At 60.7% G+C, this 16,592-nt stretch overlaps 1 protein-coding gene across 1 annotated transcript; it reads right to left on the bottom strand.

Annotated features, from left to right (window-relative positions):
• Positions 1-3,338: 3,338 nt before the first annotated feature.
• CHLRE_16g692228v5 (uncharacterized protein) lies at positions 3,339-16,586 on the bottom strand. The gene is made up of 28 exons (XM_043071737.1): positions 16,200-16,586; positions 15,562-15,620; positions 15,372-15,454; positions 15,085-15,112; positions 14,717-14,979; positions 14,183-14,590; positions 13,852-14,003; positions 13,589-13,691; positions 13,223-13,450; positions 12,914-13,091; positions 12,762-12,803; positions 12,310-12,645; positions 11,834-12,149; positions 11,534-11,679; positions 9,536-11,428; positions 8,699-9,424; positions 8,496-8,558; positions 8,194-8,301; positions 8,029-8,070; positions 7,778-7,831; positions 7,604-7,708; positions 6,537-6,597; positions 6,370-6,425; positions 6,236-6,255; positions 5,909-6,083; positions 5,607-5,669; positions 5,311-5,415; positions 3,339-5,146 (listed from the first exon to the last, which is right to left on the bottom strand). Exons 5-28 carry the CDS (start codon positions 14,887-14,889, stop codon positions 4,724-4,726), a joined length of 5,976 nt encoding a protein of 1,991 aa, XP_042916341.1. The 5' UTR covers positions 14,890-14,979; positions 15,085-15,112; positions 15,372-15,454; positions 15,562-15,620; positions 16,200-16,586; the 3' UTR covers positions 3,339-4,723.
• Between the last annotated feature and the right edge of the window lie 6 nt (positions 16,587-16,592).

Below are 16,592 nucleotides of genomic sequence, written 5' to 3'. Positions count from 1 at the left end.
AGGGCGGGGCTGGAGGGAACTCGAAGGACTGGACCAAAAACATGTCGGTGGAGCGTCGTGCCAACTTCACTTTGCCACTGCTTCCCTGAGTCGGTAGGTGCACAAGCGTGAGGGAGACAGGGAGACAGGGAGACACGGAGACAGGGAGCGAGGGAGCGAGGGAGGGAGCCAGGGAGGGAGGGAGGGAGGGAGGGAGGGAGGGAGGGAGGGAGGGAGGGAGGGGAATAATTACACTTGGTAGTGGCGAAGCCACTGAAGACTAGGGCTGTTAGGTGAGCGGGTTCCACCGCTCACCCCTAGGCACGTCCGACAGGGTGGAGCCAGAGGGGCAGACACAACTGCCTCCTTCACACCACACCACACGTACACCCCAGACCATACCGGTAACACACACCAGGAAAACACCGCCTGCCAAGGCCAGAACACACACAAGGCTACCCTGCCACAAAAGCCCACCAAAAATCACCCCTGGCCATTAGGGCGCATAAAGCAAGCTAACCAAGCCCCCTCAAAAGGACCAGCAGGGGCCGCTCTCTGGCGGAAACCACACCCTGCATCGCTGGCCCTGGTGAAGCCCCCCAGCCCAACCACAAACATAAACAAAAAACAGAAAGCAGAACCCTGACCCTCTCTAGTTCACCCCCTTGCACCTGCCGAACCGTGCTTAGTCCTTGTCACTGTCCGTGATGGCCTGAGCGGGTGATTCCGCGTTCATACCTGTGTGACAGCGCAGCTGGTCATTTACTACTCTCAAGAAGGGAGGCTGCACACCCACTTGATCCCAGTCCTTCCGCAGCATTCCCAGTGCTGGGAAGGATATTAATCAACCCCACAAGCCGATCACTGCCGTGTCAATCGCTTGCTGGGTGTCCGTCTGTACCGTAGAGGAGGTGCTTGAGCCATGGGTTGTTATTTTGTTAAGGCATAGCAGATCATCAGGATACCCGTGGCTGAGGCGGAAGCGGCGGAGAGTGCAGCGTGCAAATTGGGAGAGGTCAGGGTTGTGACTTTGGCACCGGATGTCAAACCAAATTTGCACTACCCGAGGATCCGATGGACGGATCGGCGGAGATGCCCATGGGGATGCCGAATGTTTGCCGGACGAGGGCAGGGCCGAAGGCGATAAAGGTGGAGGATAGGAGCGCGTCCAGGACGCCAAATGCGAACTCTGCGGCAGTGAATTTGCTGGTGACGACGTCGTCAAGAACGCTGGTACGGTATGGCCGGGGTTTACCAGAGTCGAAGGCGACAGAGAAGTAGGATTTAGAGCCGGGCTTGCGGGGGTTGGGGGGGTTGGCATGCGGATGACGCGGATGGTTGGCCACGAAGCAAGACTGTGAGTGAGGAGGGAGGTGAGAGTGGCTTGCAGGTCGGCGTGGGGCAAGTTGGTGTAGAGACGGCTGAAGTCGCGGGCGGTGTGGTGGGAAAAAACGTACGAGACACACACGCTCACCCGAGGAGAGATCCCCGAATGACCCCCATGCTCCTCGCCTCCGGAGAGGGGAGGAACCCCAGGCCCGGCTCACCGCAAACGCTAGCGCTGCTCACCTAAGCCATGGGTCGGCGTCATAAGGCTACCTCTTGCGAGTACCTCAGCTGACAAGCTAGGGTGAGGCCGGTGGCGAGTCCGCTGCTGGACCCACAAAGATAACCCCTCCCACTGACGCTAGGAATGGGTGCTGGTTCAGGGGGGGTTACAAAGCTCAGGTTCTTACCCCATGCTCAATATTACAGAGCTTTAGGAGAGCATTACGCACATGCTTTTTGTATTGTCAGGGGGTGTCTGGTGAGGAAGTTCTGGGCCGCCAAAGTTGGGGGTCGGTCGTCGTCCCTGGGTGTCCGCCGGGTTTCGGGAGCCCATCCTGGCGGATTTCGGGAAGCGCCGCGCAAGCAGACTAGGGGCCAAACGCAGCACTACAAGGCTCATACGTGCACGTTACGCCGTAATAAGCACAGACAAAGCGTGGCAGGCCAAGTTACGCGTTCAGACGTGGACATGTCGGCACATGTCCCCACGTTCGACACATGCGCACTGACACGGCTGGGCTCTCTAGCGCTGGTGCGCATGAATCCACGTTTAATCAGGCTGCCGATGCGCACTGTCCAATCGTCACACGGGAGAGGGTTGAGCGCGGGGTGGGCTGGGTCGAGGGCATTTCCACGGATAGGATCCCGCCTGTGACCGAAGTCTCAGAACAGGACCGCTGATGGCACAGCGTGATAGTGCTCGTCAAAAAGAGTCGATTGGCACCATTTTGTTATTAAATGGAGGGGGGTTAACCCCTTCACAACACGTTTTTGTCCGTGGGGGGTCGGTCGTCCCCTGAAGGGGGGTCCCGGGGGATTTCCGGGCAGGGGTCCTGGCACTTTGTTTCCTAACCCCCCCCCCCCCCTGGCTGGTTCGGGACAAGATCCCAGCAGCGCGGAGGCCGACGCAGACTCGCAAATGCAGCTAGCCGCGACTAAAAGTCCGCAATCAGCTCCACACCAATCCTTCGCACAAGAGCAACCTTCGCAGTCCGGTACGCAGCATCACGGCAAGCGTAAAGGCGCTGTCGGCCGTATTTCCAGGCAGCCGAGCACACGATGTCCCACGCCGCCTGCGATAGCCCTGGTGGCGCCTGTACCAACCACAACTGGTTCCGTGTGATGTCCACATTCGCATGCTCCCGCAACACACCACGCAGAGCCTCCACCACCACACAGTCCCAGAAGTTATGAACCCTAGCCCCAGCAGTCATCCCTGAGTCCCACACGAGCATTTCTCTGCGCGCCCATCCGCGGCCAACACCGGAAGCATCCCAAAGCCCGTGACTTCATTGACTGCCAGGTGCCAGCGCGGTTCCGTGTGCCGCGGCTCCCACACCAGAGCCCACAGCAGCGCCAGGGCCCCCCGCAGCGCATGAATCGCTTCCGCTGGCGGCGCGGCGCCGCTGTAGGCCCCTTGGATGAAGGCCAAGTGACGCACGCGGAGCCCGTCATACGGAGGTGCGAGTTGAAGCTGGGTTGCCTACTTCACCGTGAGGGTCAGCAACGGCACTTCAGCCGCGCCCTGCCGCCACCCCAGGCTCTGCGCAAGCAGCAGCCGTATATGGGCGGCAGGAGGCGCGGAGGCCGCGCCGCCAGGTGCATGCAGTGTGGCCGACACCGCCACCCGCCACGCTGCCGGTACACGGGCCAGCAGCATCCAGGCCGGACTGCAGCTCCGGCGGCACGCGCGCCATATCCGTAATGCACAGGATGGGGCGCAGGACGGACCGCTTGTACTGTATAGTGCAGCGATGTGCGAGGCACTCTCCCCCCTGCATCCCCTCCCCAAGATTCCTGAGATACATGTTTCGGCGCCAGGTTTACAATTTGTGCTGCATCAGCTCCGATGCGCATTGGTGGACACTGGTCACGAAATACTCAGCATTTTATAGTCCATTATGCCACCGTCAAGCAAGTCACTTGCTGACTAGGCCAGCAGCACACTCCTCCTTGCTACTGTCCTCACATCGTGCTGCACAGTACATCGCACCCCTTCCTTCGGCCTTGACCCATGTAGCGTCGTAGCTGGGCTCAGGGGCTGAGCTTACCCTCCATGGGAGAGTGAGCTGAACCCACATCACATCATCTCACCCAACTTGCTAAAGACATACTATGGCGTAACCTCCCAGATCCAGAACTGTACTGGCATTCCCAGTAAGTCCAGCCACCAAGCAAGGCCACTTGCAGCACTCATCTGAAGACACCCATGCGCCATTACACTGTTGCAATCAGTGATGTCCTTGCCTGCCGACCCCACATCATACAGGTGGGCATGGTTGCAGCTAGGGGTCTTCAAACCCACGCACGTCGGGCATATTATCTGCCTCCCCCTACACCTACACACACACACACACACACACACACACACACACACACACACACACACACCACACACACACACACACACACACATCCAAAGCTAGGAACCCATGACATGCCTCACTGTGGATGTGAGGGTGACTGCCCATAGGATGACAAGAGAACAAAAGCTGAGGCAACATGCAGCAAGACAAGTTTCTGCATGAAAGACGGGCCCACATACAACATCACCATTGTCTGAGGCCGAAGCGGTCTACGGAACTAGCCTTGCCTGAAAGAGATAAACGGATTGGTTTGCACAGGCACCGGTTGCCAGGTTATCTGCGGGTCCAGTGGCCAATCACCGCCAACGAAAGTACACAAGCATAAGATTATCCGTATTGCACTCAGCCTTGCCTCCTGATGACCCCCATGCAAAAGGCAAAGACTGCCTGAGTTGCATGCATGATACTTGCAGTTCTGAGCAACACACTTGAATCTCCGAGGACTCGATCAACCCCATGTCCACATGATACAACAAAAGTATGTAGTGGGTTGAGCCCGCACCCCATCGCGCCTGGAGGCTGAAGGGTCCGAACTACCTCATCTCCTGGACTTGGCCAGGGTCACTTACTGCCAACAACGCCAACAAGGTGTCTGCTCGCTCGAGCAGCCACACAAGACTCACAAAAGATAATAATGGCTGCGCTACACATGCTGCTGCTCTCATCCTCCACGTGGCCTGCTTTCGTAAAACCCTAAACCCTGCCACCAGGCCCTGCGCAAAGCCCCATGCCGCCACCACTGGTACCTGTGCTGCTGCCACCGGGTCCCAGGCTGCCGCCGCTACCAAGCCTGGGGAAGCCACCACCACCAAGCGGAGTACAGCAACTGTTTACTGCTCCGTCTTAAATGGTGAAGGCAGGGGCGGGGGTGCTGGGGATGCTGAAGCCGCAAATGGCGATGGTACGGCGCGTGCAAAAGGAGACGTGGGCGTGTTGGTACCCCTGGCAGGTGCCCCTGGCAGCGCTGGCATTGTCGCCGCAAGTGTTGGGACCATTGCCACAGCTGGAGTAGCTGTGTTTGAGGCACCAGCTGCCGCGGCGGCAGTGGCGGCGGCGGCAGTTGTACCAGGCTGCTGAGCCGCACTGGGCCCGCCCTCCGCAGCAGGCCGCCGCGCCGCGGCGTTTGCCCTGCGCGCAGCGTCCTCACGCTGGCGCACAGAGCCGAGGACGGTCATCAGTGCATCCGCCACCTCGGTCATGCGTGGCCGGCTGCGCGGGTCTTTATGCCAGCACCTCCCGCAGAGTGCCACCAACTGCATGTACACGGCCACACTTGGGTAAAAACATCAAGCTGCAACATATACGGCAGTTGTTTCCCACCTTGTGTTATATTCCTTGCGCCGACGCGCTTGCAGGCGTTTCACACACCCATGCAGCCCTGAGTCCCCTGTCGATGCCCCGCGGCGCACGCACGGACCTGTGGCAGCTCTGGAAGCTCTTGCTCCAGTGCGGCCGGATCAGGGAACGCCAGACGCCTGTTCTTGGTCACCACCTCCTCGTGAATGAACACCGGCTCCAGCACCTGGGCACAGGGCCGACACCAAGTGAACCCAACACAACATACTGTGATGCAGGGAAGCAAGCTACCGCAGACATGACCACACGTATCTGGTATACACATCACCATACACAGCATATGGAAAGCCGTTGACTAGCAAGGGCCCCAACCGTTGGCGCATGCGCTTGTCAGCTGAACTGGCAACGCTGACCTACCTTCAGACCCTTGTTCTCATACTGGTGCAGCTCACTCTCCCACGGCGTCTGCAGTGTGACCACCTGCAGAGGTATTGAGGCATTAGACCGATTTCTGGCAGGTTAAGATACCCCAGCTCTGCTTGTCAAAACATGTCGCACCCATCGGCTTAATTATTTTTGCTGAGGTGCCAACTGGCAATGTACAAGGGCACGGCCCATCCACGCTACTGTTCTCCAGACCTGCCGGCATCCCATCAGCGCGGACCAGAATCACACGGTGTACGGTACCCACATGCTGCAGCACACTGCAGCGCACTCACCTCCCACAGCACGACACCAAAAGAGAACACGTCGGTGGCGGTGGCGTACTCCTTGCCCTCCAAGTACTCGGGGCTCTGCCAGCGCGGGCTGTACATATTTCCGCTGTTGGGCACCGTCAAGCTGCTGGCACCGCCGCTGGCAGGCGCGCCGCCAGCGTGACGAGAAACAACCCGGCTGCAGAAGGACACATACATAGCACAACCACATCAGCGCAGTTGCAGCGGACGGTACTACGACTCATCGTGCATTGACTGCTGCGAAAGGTTGTAGCACCCGTTGATACAAACCTTCACCTGTAGGGCAGCCGCGGCCTAAGCCTATCTTACCTCAAATTGAAGTCGCACACCTGCAGCCATATGACCAACGCCAGCGCATGCACATGTGACCCTTAGAACTTCGCGATGCAACATATCCCTTTGTAACGGAGCACACATGGCGCTTCTGAGGCTATCTGACCCACCTTGGTCGTCCACTTTCCGCCACGCTCGTCCAGTAGCAGGTTATAGGAGGTGAAGTCTGAAGGCACGCGGAGAGGCGTGGGTACAGCATATGTAAAGCAACACAGCGTCATTGCCTTGAGTGCATAAACTGCATTTCGCGTACGACCATGCCGTAGTGTGCACTCACCGTGGTGGATGACGTGGTTCTTGTGCATGTACTCCAGACCCGCAGCAGCGCCACACAGCACCTGGTGATGGGTGCCACTGTATCTGTTCAGCGAAGCGATACTGGTGCCATCAAGCAACATGCGCCTGAGCTGTGTTGTATGTACCGTACGCTGATTGTGTTTGGGGGCTTTCACACGTGGGAAGCCAGCTTGGGGTCGAAGCCGGCTTAACGGGCGAAGCCGATTCACACGCAGTGCGGATGGCACAGTGCGAAACCAACTGTCGCTTCGTCTCTCTTGCTTATTACTTAACTTTCTTATATAGCACTCAACCTTTATACAATGGAGACGCGTACTTATGTGCGCGGACGGGCCAAAGCCATCAAGATGCTCACGCTGCCCGCATCCTTATTGCCCCAGAACATACAATGAGTTGTGTATACATTGTGAAACAAAGCGTGTATTAGTCTGTGGTCGAAACGCTGCCTTTTCATGCAGGAAACCCTGCATTGCACCTCGCTGAGCAGCTTTTTATCATCCTGCCGCTCTATCGGACAAAACATATAACCATAGCAGCTAAAATGCTCACAGTCGGCCTCCACAGGCCGTTTGCACGGTCCGGCCGCATGCCATCCGCAGCAATGCACACGCGAGATAGAGCTACTGAGCGAGGAGTTGACACCAAACGTCCATTTATAGCTCAAAATGTACTTTGTGTCGTGGATTCGCGAAATTCAGCGGAGATTGTGCCACCTATTCTTTGGCATTCGCGGCGCGCGGGTCTGCTTTGGGGCTGTGAAGTGTCTATGCATAGCCATATGATAATATATATCAATGGAATGATGGAAATCCTCGAAACCGGTATTGAAATGTGGAAGCCGGCTTCGCGAAATCGGGGTGGGGGGGCCGGCTTGGCGAGTCGGTTTCGGGTGCCAGTGTATCTGTTTAGCAAAGCGATACTGGTGCCATCAAGCAACATGCGCCTGAGCTGTGTTGTATAACCGTATGCTGATTGTGTAACTGCTTCTCAATGGCAGCCTTGATTTCCACAACCGCCCTAGGCTTCGCGGCTGAGAGCTCAGCTCACCTCCATGCGGCGCTCCCAGCTCTTCCAGAAGGCAAAGCCCCATCGGTTGGAGTTGGTGCGTACCGGCTGCTGCCCTCGAGCTGCCACGTTGGACAGCCGCCGTGCCTGACACACAAGAGACAATGTGTTAAGCTTGTTGCCAAACACCGTTGCTACCAAGCAGCCTGCGCGTACCTCGCCGATCATAGACCAGAGTGTCCCCAGGTGGCAGTACTCCATCACAATTGCCTGCATTGGACATGGGTTTGATACAGGTAATAATCAGTTGGCACAGTACCATCCGTCCGCTCTGGTCTACGTACGCATTCGTTTCCACAACACTCGTCATTACCATCAGGAACAGAGGCCAGGTGTACTAAACACAAGGTTCAGGCTAAGTTGCATTTTTGCAATGTCCGGCTACAATATGCAGACCATGAACGCACCAGCATGGGTGCAAACGGGCGCCCATCGCGTGTGCCGACAGCCTGCACGCCAGCAAACAACAAATGGACCAGCTTGGGTCACATCATGGTGCCGCTTAACGCATTCAAACTGACAAAGTCAACTGTTGTGTGCTCGTTTCTCACGTTTAGATTGTTGTTGCTTACCCGGGGAGGTGCCGCCCAGCGGGTGTGGACCAGGTCTGCATCCGTGAGCAGTCCTGCCTGCCGCGCCGCGTACTGGATGTAATCCGCGCACACGCCGATGAAGCGAACCTGTACAGGGGAGGATTGCAAAAGAAGGCCACAAATTCACTGCAAGAGCACAGGTAGGCCAGCAGCTGTAAGTAATCATTTTTTGCAATCACTAGCACAGCGAACAGCCCTCATTGTTGCTTTGCTATGCTGCAGTTCATGGCCTCGGACCTATTCATTCTTGTACCCTATTCAATTCTAGCGGGCTAACTCACGATGTTGGGGTGGTTGTTGAGGCGCTTGTTCAGGTCCACTTCAGCTTTAAAGGCGCGCAGAGCCTGCAAGCGCAGGTATTGAGAGACTTGAAATTTGCAACAGCAGTGGAGGCAATGGCTGAGGCAGTCACAAGCCGTCTGTCGCCTCCGCCTTCGCTGGCAGCAGGCACTAGCGGCACATTCCATACCTAGAGCCCACTCACCCCTAAGTCGTACTCCATGTCACGGTTGATACCGATGACCTTGATGGCCACCTCGCCATGCAGGTAGGTGCCCGCGAACACCTGGCCCGTGCTGCCGTTGCCGACCAGGTTGGACAGCCCCGCCGACAGGTCGGACCAGCGGATGCCCCAGAACGGGTCGCAGGCAATGGCGTGCAGCAGCGCCGCCAGCTCCGGGTCCCGAACTACGTGTCCAGCCAGGCCCTCGCTGCCTTGCCGGGTCAGGTCGGCAACGGCTGGGGCAGCCGGGCCGAGGCCGCCGGGCCCCAGAGACACCTGGGCAGTGAGAGACGCGGTCCGCGTGGCCTTGGGCCCCGTCCCAACCAGGCCTGGGCCCTGGCCAGGGCGGGCCGTGTGACCAGTGCGGGCCTGCGTCTGCTGGTGCGGTTGCGTCTGCTGGTGCAGCTGGCGCTGGTGAGCGCCGCCAGAGGCCACCGCTGTCCATGCACCCTCAGCTGGACCCGCAGCGTCTGCGATTGCCATCCCTGCCGCCCCCGGTCCTTGTGCGTCTGCTGCCAGCACGGCTGCTGAGCTTACGCCGAGGGTGGTCGGCGGTGGCATGACAGGGCCAGAGGCGTGTGGGCTTCCAAGCTTCGGCGTCCGCTTACCACCATTGCCACCGTTGCCTATACAACCAGCAGCGTTGGCACCATTTGCTGGCAAATTCCATGAGCTGGGAGCCGTTGGTGCAGTGCTCACCGGCGCAAACTGCATGTGGGGTAGTAAATACAATGTAAGCACGCTGCATGCGACTAATGTCAGAAAGAAGCATTAAAAAACAAAGCAATTTTCATGACAGCCTGCAAGGGAGCATCATACCTGAAAGGCCGAGCCTCCACTGATTGCCGCAGCGGTTGTTGTCGTGCTACTGCTGCTGCAACCTTGCGCTCCTGTAATCGTGGCGTGCGTTGAAGCTGCGCTCAGAGGTGGCACCTGCACCACGTGAGGCATTCCACCCGGGGTCAGGGAGGGCGAGGTAGCCAGCGCCACACCACCGTTTGGCGCGATGACAGCGGAATGCGACGGCGGAGATGGCGGCGCCGATTGGTGCGGCGTGTGCTGCGGCGAGGGCACATGCGAGTTTGCCGGGGACGCTGAGGCGGTTGGTGACGCAGGTGGCGGCTGCATGGCAATCGCAGCAAACGGAGACGCAGCTGCAGGCGCCGGTACCCCTGCTGGTGCGACGCCGCTAGCCGCTCGACTCGCAGCTGACGTTGACGCAAAGGGCGAGCGCATTGTGTTCGCGCTGGGGCCCCGGCCGGACCCAGGCAAGGCCGCAGACCCCTGGCTGCCCCGTGCAGCCACTGCCGCCCAGGACGATGGTAACGAAGGGCTAGCTGCGTCGGGAGCGCCGGCGGTAGCTGTTGAAGAATCAACAGCGCCAGAGTGCTCCGAGGCAGCTGCTGTGCCCGTAGTTGCGAGAGGCAGCTTGGGCTGGGCCGAGCTGCTGGCAGCCCCAGCCCCCTGCTCGTGAGCGCCGTCACCTCCCGCACCCTCACGGCGCTGTCGGCCGTGCTCCAGCTGTTCGGAATTGCTCGCGGCGCCGATTGCAGATGGCTGGTTCTCCTCCGCGTAACCGTTGTCGTCATCTCCGCGGTCCAGTCTCCCACGGCCCCGGCCGAACAGGCGGCCACTGCCCCGGCCTCCAGTTCCCCCGCCCCGTGTGGACATGCCGCCGCGAGCAGCACCTCTCCCACCGCCCGAGCCACGCTCCACTACTGGCCGTGACTGCGAGTTGCCCTGCTGGTCTCTCCGCCTGGCAGTGGAGGTTGAGCTGGACGTGGTCGCAACAGCCGAAGACGCTGCCGGCTTCTGGCCTGTGCTAGCCGCAGGCCGCCCCTCCGATGCTGCCGCCGCTGCCAGCTGCTCTTGCTGCCTGCGCGCCCGCTCCGACGGTGATGGCTCCCCCGCCTCAAAGCTGCTCCGGGCTGAGCCATTCCCACGCGGAGCCTCCCCACCGGGTGCCAGCAGGGCCGCCTTCCACATGGAGGGAGCGACGGCAGCGGCGGCATGTGTGTTCACCGCCGATGATCCCGGGTCTACGCCCACAGAAGCCGAGGTGCAAGCCGCCGCTGCCGCGGCAGCTGCCACCGCCGCCGCCCCAAGCTCCGCTGCTACGAGTGCCGCTGAGCTGCTGCTTGCAGCCCAGCTTGGAGCGGCACTCGCTGCTGCTGCAGCAATGCTCCCGAACTGTTGATGCGGCGCGCGGAGCAGCTGCGGAGCTGTGTGCGACGGGTGCGCAGCCTGGCCCCAAGGAAGCCCGGACACGGTGGAAGCCGGCGAAACCGGCTGCAACCGATGCCCCACGCCTGCCGCTGATGGCAATGACAACTTGGGAGCAGGGGGCGGACGCCGGCGCCCCAGCCCAGCCGTCGTACCGGCAACAAGTGCAGATGCCGGGGCCGGGGCAGCAGCACCAGGCGCCCGTCTGCCCGGCTGCTCGAGAGACGCTCGCCCGCTTGCCCCGGCATGCGCGGCCACAGGTGCAACCCGTGCGGTGGGTGCCCCTGTTGATATTGCGCCCAATGGCCGCCCGCGCCCGGTGCCTGCTGTAGCCAGTGGTACCGCTGCCGCGGTTGGGCGCTGTGCGGGTACGGGCGTTGGCGACAAGTTGCCCTTGCGCACGTTGATCTGGCGGCGAATGGACAGCAAGCCGTTGACCACGCCCTGGGACAGGCGGGTGTATTCCTGCCACGTGTGGTGAAGCCATGCCTGGGACACGCAACAAATGGGAGGCAAAGTTGTAACATCAGCGGTACGAGTACGGTGCCCGCGGCCGCGCAAATGCGTACAGACACCAGCCTTGTGATCTCTCACCTTGTGCTCCTCTGTCACCTCCTGCCCCAGCATGTCCCCCAGCGCCATGCTGCTGTTATCGTGTATATACACAAAGCGCAGCGCCGCCTCAGCCGCGTCACGAGCCGACTCCAGCGCCCATACCGACAGCGGTTCCCCCGTGCTACCTGCGTCCGGAACAAGCGCTCGACTCAACGCGGAACAGACTCCTAAATTGCACAAGACCTCTTGAGAGGTCCTCACTCACACATCGTGCCCATACATGCAAGCGCTCGTTATGCTTTAGTGCATTACATGCTCAGGGTCCCCGCCTTCACTCGCCTGAGCACAGGCGCATGGTCCGCTTGAGGTTGGCCACGCACAGCTCCGCGAACACCTCCTGCAGCCGGTCCAGCTCCGTAAACAGCTCCTCCAGCTCAGCGCCGTCCAACTCAAGGGCCTCCTCGCGCGCGGCGGGCGACACGGCAGCCTGCCCGCCCAGGCTGTCGGGGCCGCCGGACCCTAGTCCCTGACTCAGGCTGCCCTCGTCCGCGTCGTCCAGGTCCAACGACCCCTCCGCCACCGCCCGGTAGCGCAGCGCCTCAGCCAGCGCGTCACGCAGCCAGCGGTGCGTCTCGCTGGCGCGGTGCAGCAGCATCTGCGGGCAACACCATTGATCCGTTCTGGGGGATGACGATAAACAAGCCCTGCAAGGTTGTACTACCAATACACACGCGCGCACATGCACGCGCACACTCAAATTTACACACAGAACAGGGACAGACTGCCGTGTCAGCCAATTACGTCCCAGCACTTGCCTGTAGCAAGCTGGGCACCCATGCCTGGGCCTCAATCTCCTTGTCAGTGGTGCCGCCACGACCGGCGGGGCCCTTTCGGCCGCCCCAAGCTGAAGCCATCCGGCCGCCCCAGGCAGTACCCGCCTGCACTGCACGGCCTGTGTCGCTGTCGACGCCCGAGTCCGATGCTGCATCACTGAGGTCGCCGGCCGCCTCGCCTTCCGTCCCTGGCCCCGCCCCTGCCGCCGCCGCCTGCATCATGCCCAACGCCAGGTCGCCCGCCTCCAGCAGCGCCGCGGCCAGCTCGCCGTACAGGCGCAGGCGGAAGCCGGGATAGCGCTTGGCCATCTTGTCCGTCTTCGACAACGAGAATGCAAATGGACGGCTTAGTTAGCTGAATGACATACGGTATCCGGAAACGTGGAACACAACCTCGCATGTTACTACGTCTCTGCCAGCCGGTGCAACCTCACCAGACGTGATGCCTCATCCCACAAGACGCATAGCCGTTTCGCCTGAAAGAAGCAACAGGCGCGAATCGCGTGTTAGTCCTAGGATGGCCTTTCACTCGAAGCTCATCCGTTGATATTCAAAGCAACTACGCAAGGCAAAGCAGCAGGCGCACCTGGTTGTCTTTCTCATGCACGAAGCTGTCTGACGAAAGCGAGTCGGGCTTAAGCAGCACAGGCGCGGCCTGCGCCGCTGCCTGGATGCTGGCGGTGCACAGGCTGACTGCTGCCGCCTGGCACGCTGCCACGAGCGGCTGCGCCTGCGCCGCCTCGTTCGCGGCATCCAGCTCGTCCCTGGCACAAGCAGTAGCGACGTTAAGCAGTGCCATATAAGCCACAACGGCTCACAACATGCAAATGCATTCTGGGCCAGGTAGGCATGCAGTTGCCAGTAAGCACGGGCCTACGCTCCCGGCGGCACTCACGACGTCTTGCGCGAGATGTACTCGATCTGCTCCAGCAGCCGCTTCACCGCGCGCACACCCCGTCGCACGTCGTCATCGCTGCCACGGTCCCGCAGCTCGCCCGCCGCCGCCACGACGGCCTCGCCGACTCGCGCCAGTGCCTCCGCCGCCTCCACGAGCCCCGCCAGCAGTTTGACCAGCAGCTCGTTCAGGCGCGGCAACAGGTCCACGTGGTCAGCCAGCCGGGACCTGCGGCCGGGGCAAGAGCGCGGGGTGGGGCGTGCGGTGAGCGGGTGAGCCAGGGTGTCTGGACGCGCCACCTGCTGAGCGGCCTGGTGCTGTTATTGAGCTGTACGAACGACTATGGCTGCACGCACCACGGCTCACCTGAGCGGCTTGGCCCTCCGCAGAACCTCTTTGGTCCGCCGGAACAGATCTTCCAGGCTAGCATTCATGGCTTCAAGGCTGTTAGAGCTCACTGCGCCACCACCTGGACACAGGGGCGTTAAGACCGCATGTCAACAAAAGCACCGTTATCAGCGACCTGAGACAGCTGCGACCACAGCAACGGTACATCGGGGGCGCCCGCCGGTTCCAATCGCAAAGGTAAGCAAGGGCCCGGTCCCGCTGCCTTACCGCGCCCGCCTCACCTGCCGCATGCTCCGCAGCCTCGTGCAGTGCTTCAATCTCATCGTGCAGCGGCTCGGCGCGCTCCTCCACTTGGTTGACCGCCTCCTCCAGGTCCTCCTCCGACTGGGCGTGGCCCATGATCACGTGCCCGATGTGCCGCCGGAACTCATCTCTGCAAAGGAACCGGACAGCGTATGTGCGGCCCCGATCAGAGCACAAGTGTGAACCGATCGGCGTTCGAGAAAGGGACGCGCAATGCGGTGTACCGCGCGTGTGAATGCACCGGCAGCTACTTTCCCGCGTCATCCCCACACACGAGAGCCGTTTCCTTCATATGTCCATGACGCACACCTGTTGACGGCGGTGCTGATGGCGGTTGGCAAGATGAACTGCCCGCGGCTGGGGGTGGGATGCACCGGCCCCGACGGCACGACCTCACCCGCAGCTAGATGCGTGATAAAACTGGGATAGAGGAGGGGCGCGCCCGCTGCCGGCTCGCCCTCCACACTCACGGCCCGGCGATGCGCGGCTGTGCTACTGCCGTGCTCCGCCGGGCCGTGCCCTGCTGGTAGCTGCATGCTGAGAGCTGATTGGTGCCGCTCCGCTGCAGCGCCCGGCATGCGTGGCGGCAAACCGGTGGGCTCAGCGGCTGGCGGCAGGGCGCCATTGTTGGAGCCGCGGCCAAAGGACATCAGCGGTGGCCCGCCCATGGACAGGTTGCGGTCCGGGGTTGAGTAGCCAGACGGCAGGTATTCGGTCCTGATGGCGCACACATGAAGAAGATTGCCAGTTACCCACAAGTAAGACCTTCATTGTACTATGTTAATCCTTGACACCTGCAGTGCTATTCGCCACAGTGCCATCCCCCATCCAATGCACACTCACAGGCGTTGATCGCTAGTGGCGCGCCGGCTCATGCTGCCCATGCCAGGTGCCCCCGCCTGCGGAGGAGGAGTGCCCGCCCTGCTGCTGCTGGCGGTGGGCGTGAGCAGCTGGTCAGCGGAGGGCGCCAGGCTGAGACTAAGGTTAATGCTGCTGCTACAAGGGCTGGGCGGCATGCCGCTACCCGCCCCACCCAGGCTGCCACCTGCACCTGCCGCAGCACCCGCCGTCCCGATACCAAGCGCCTCGAGTGTAGTATCAATCTCCTGCGGCACGAAGCCATGGGGTAGTTATGAGGAACTGGCACATGGGGTTGACGCCACGCCTGCACCCGCAACTCAATTAGCCGCCAACGACCGTGCTCATCCTACCTTGAAGAACCTCGCCTGAGACCGCGCCCTGCAGTTGATGCCACACGAGGGAGCTTATATGTGTGCCGGTACACAGAACGGGCTCCCTTGTCCGTGGCCAAGCTTTAGGGTGGCATACTTAAGTCCTAGACCCCGTCTGCACAAGACACGCATGCATGTCAGATGGAGGCGCCCACATGACTGTGCAGGATAGGCCGAAGACCAAAGTGCATACTGGCAGCCCGCGCCATCCCCCAGTAGCTGTGGCCTTGAGCATCCGTGACATAGATCAACCCCACACAACTCACTTCTGACGGCGGTCCTTGGCCTGCCGCCGCGCAGCTGACGCATTGTGCGCCTGGCGGTGGAGCGCTTGGGGCGGCCCCAGCCCCTGTTGTGTAAAGCAGCAAGCGTAACCGACAAGTAGCGGCATGCACCGGCGTTGCCGGCGGGCGCAGCATCCCTTGAGCCCAAACTTGAGCACGAGACTGGACAGACCTTTCCGGATGAGCTCCGGTTCGGCTTCTGGCCGCTTGAGCGCTTGCCTTCGAGCTTGCCTGCATGCAAAGTTCGATTGGCCGTGCCCTGTGAGGTCCGAGACGTATGCGGTTGCGCGCTGGTAGCCAGTACACGTCAGCCTATTGATGAGCCGGTCTGTCAGTTCGGGCAGGTTGGATTTCCGCGTACGACACCGCATTCCAGTAACGTCCATACCAGCTACTGTGGACTGTGGAAATCCCGACCATGTGAATTTCACATCGTGCGCAGCGTGTTTTGGCGGTCAGGGTGGGCTCAGCAGCACCCGCTGCCACACGGCGCGCTTCTAGACGGCCCGACCACACTTATATCAGACATTTGAGTCATCAACAAGTTACCCTAGCTTATTGAGGTTCCTCTGGCTTCGATATTTGCACTGTGCTTTTTGGACCCTGCCACCTTCCTTTGGACTGGCCTCCGGAAGGGAGGAGGCCTGGGCCCTCCTCCGGGTTTCGGCAGGGCAGAACAGGGCTGACCACCCCGCCCCCGCGCGAGTGAGCCTACGCAACCATCTTGCATTTATACATCGCCAATGCACTGCGACCCTGCCTTTCAGCGGCCCCCGCCTTTCAAGCCGACTGCGCAGATTCCCGGCTCACCTTGTGTCTTCAATGCCCGTGGCACCAGCTTCATAAACGAGCGAGTAGGAGGTGTTTGCACTCCGAAGTAATCGTCATTCGGGTCCCCGTCCTCGCCGTTGGCACTTGTGCCCCCGCCACCGTCGCTGGTGTACAGGACCCCGCGGGCCGCCATGTGTCCTTTACTCTTTCAACTGAGATGCAGTGTGGGGCCTATTAGTGCGCTGGCGCCCAGCCCGCCACGCTTGCGGGCCAGTCGCGAAAATCAACGACGATTCCACTCTGAAGTTGGTTTCTTATATAATATAGGCAAAGGAACAGATCGTGATAAGTTGACGCACGACGCTCCAGCGACTGTGTTTGCGCAAGGGGGCGCAAGGACCCGACTCTATCTATTATTCAGTTTCCTACATG

The sequence above is a fragment of the Chlamydomonas reinhardtii genome, chromosome 16 (assembly GCF_000002595.2).
Source record: "Chlamydomonas reinhardtii strain CC-503 cw92 mt+ chromosome 16, whole genome shotgun sequence".
NCBI lineage: Eukaryota > Viridiplantae > Chlorophyta > Chlorophyceae > Chlamydomonadales > Chlamydomonadaceae > Chlamydomonas > Chlamydomonas reinhardtii.
The sequence above is the reverse complement of the archived record's forward strand: the minus strand, read 5'-3'. Positions and strand labels throughout refer to the sequence as shown.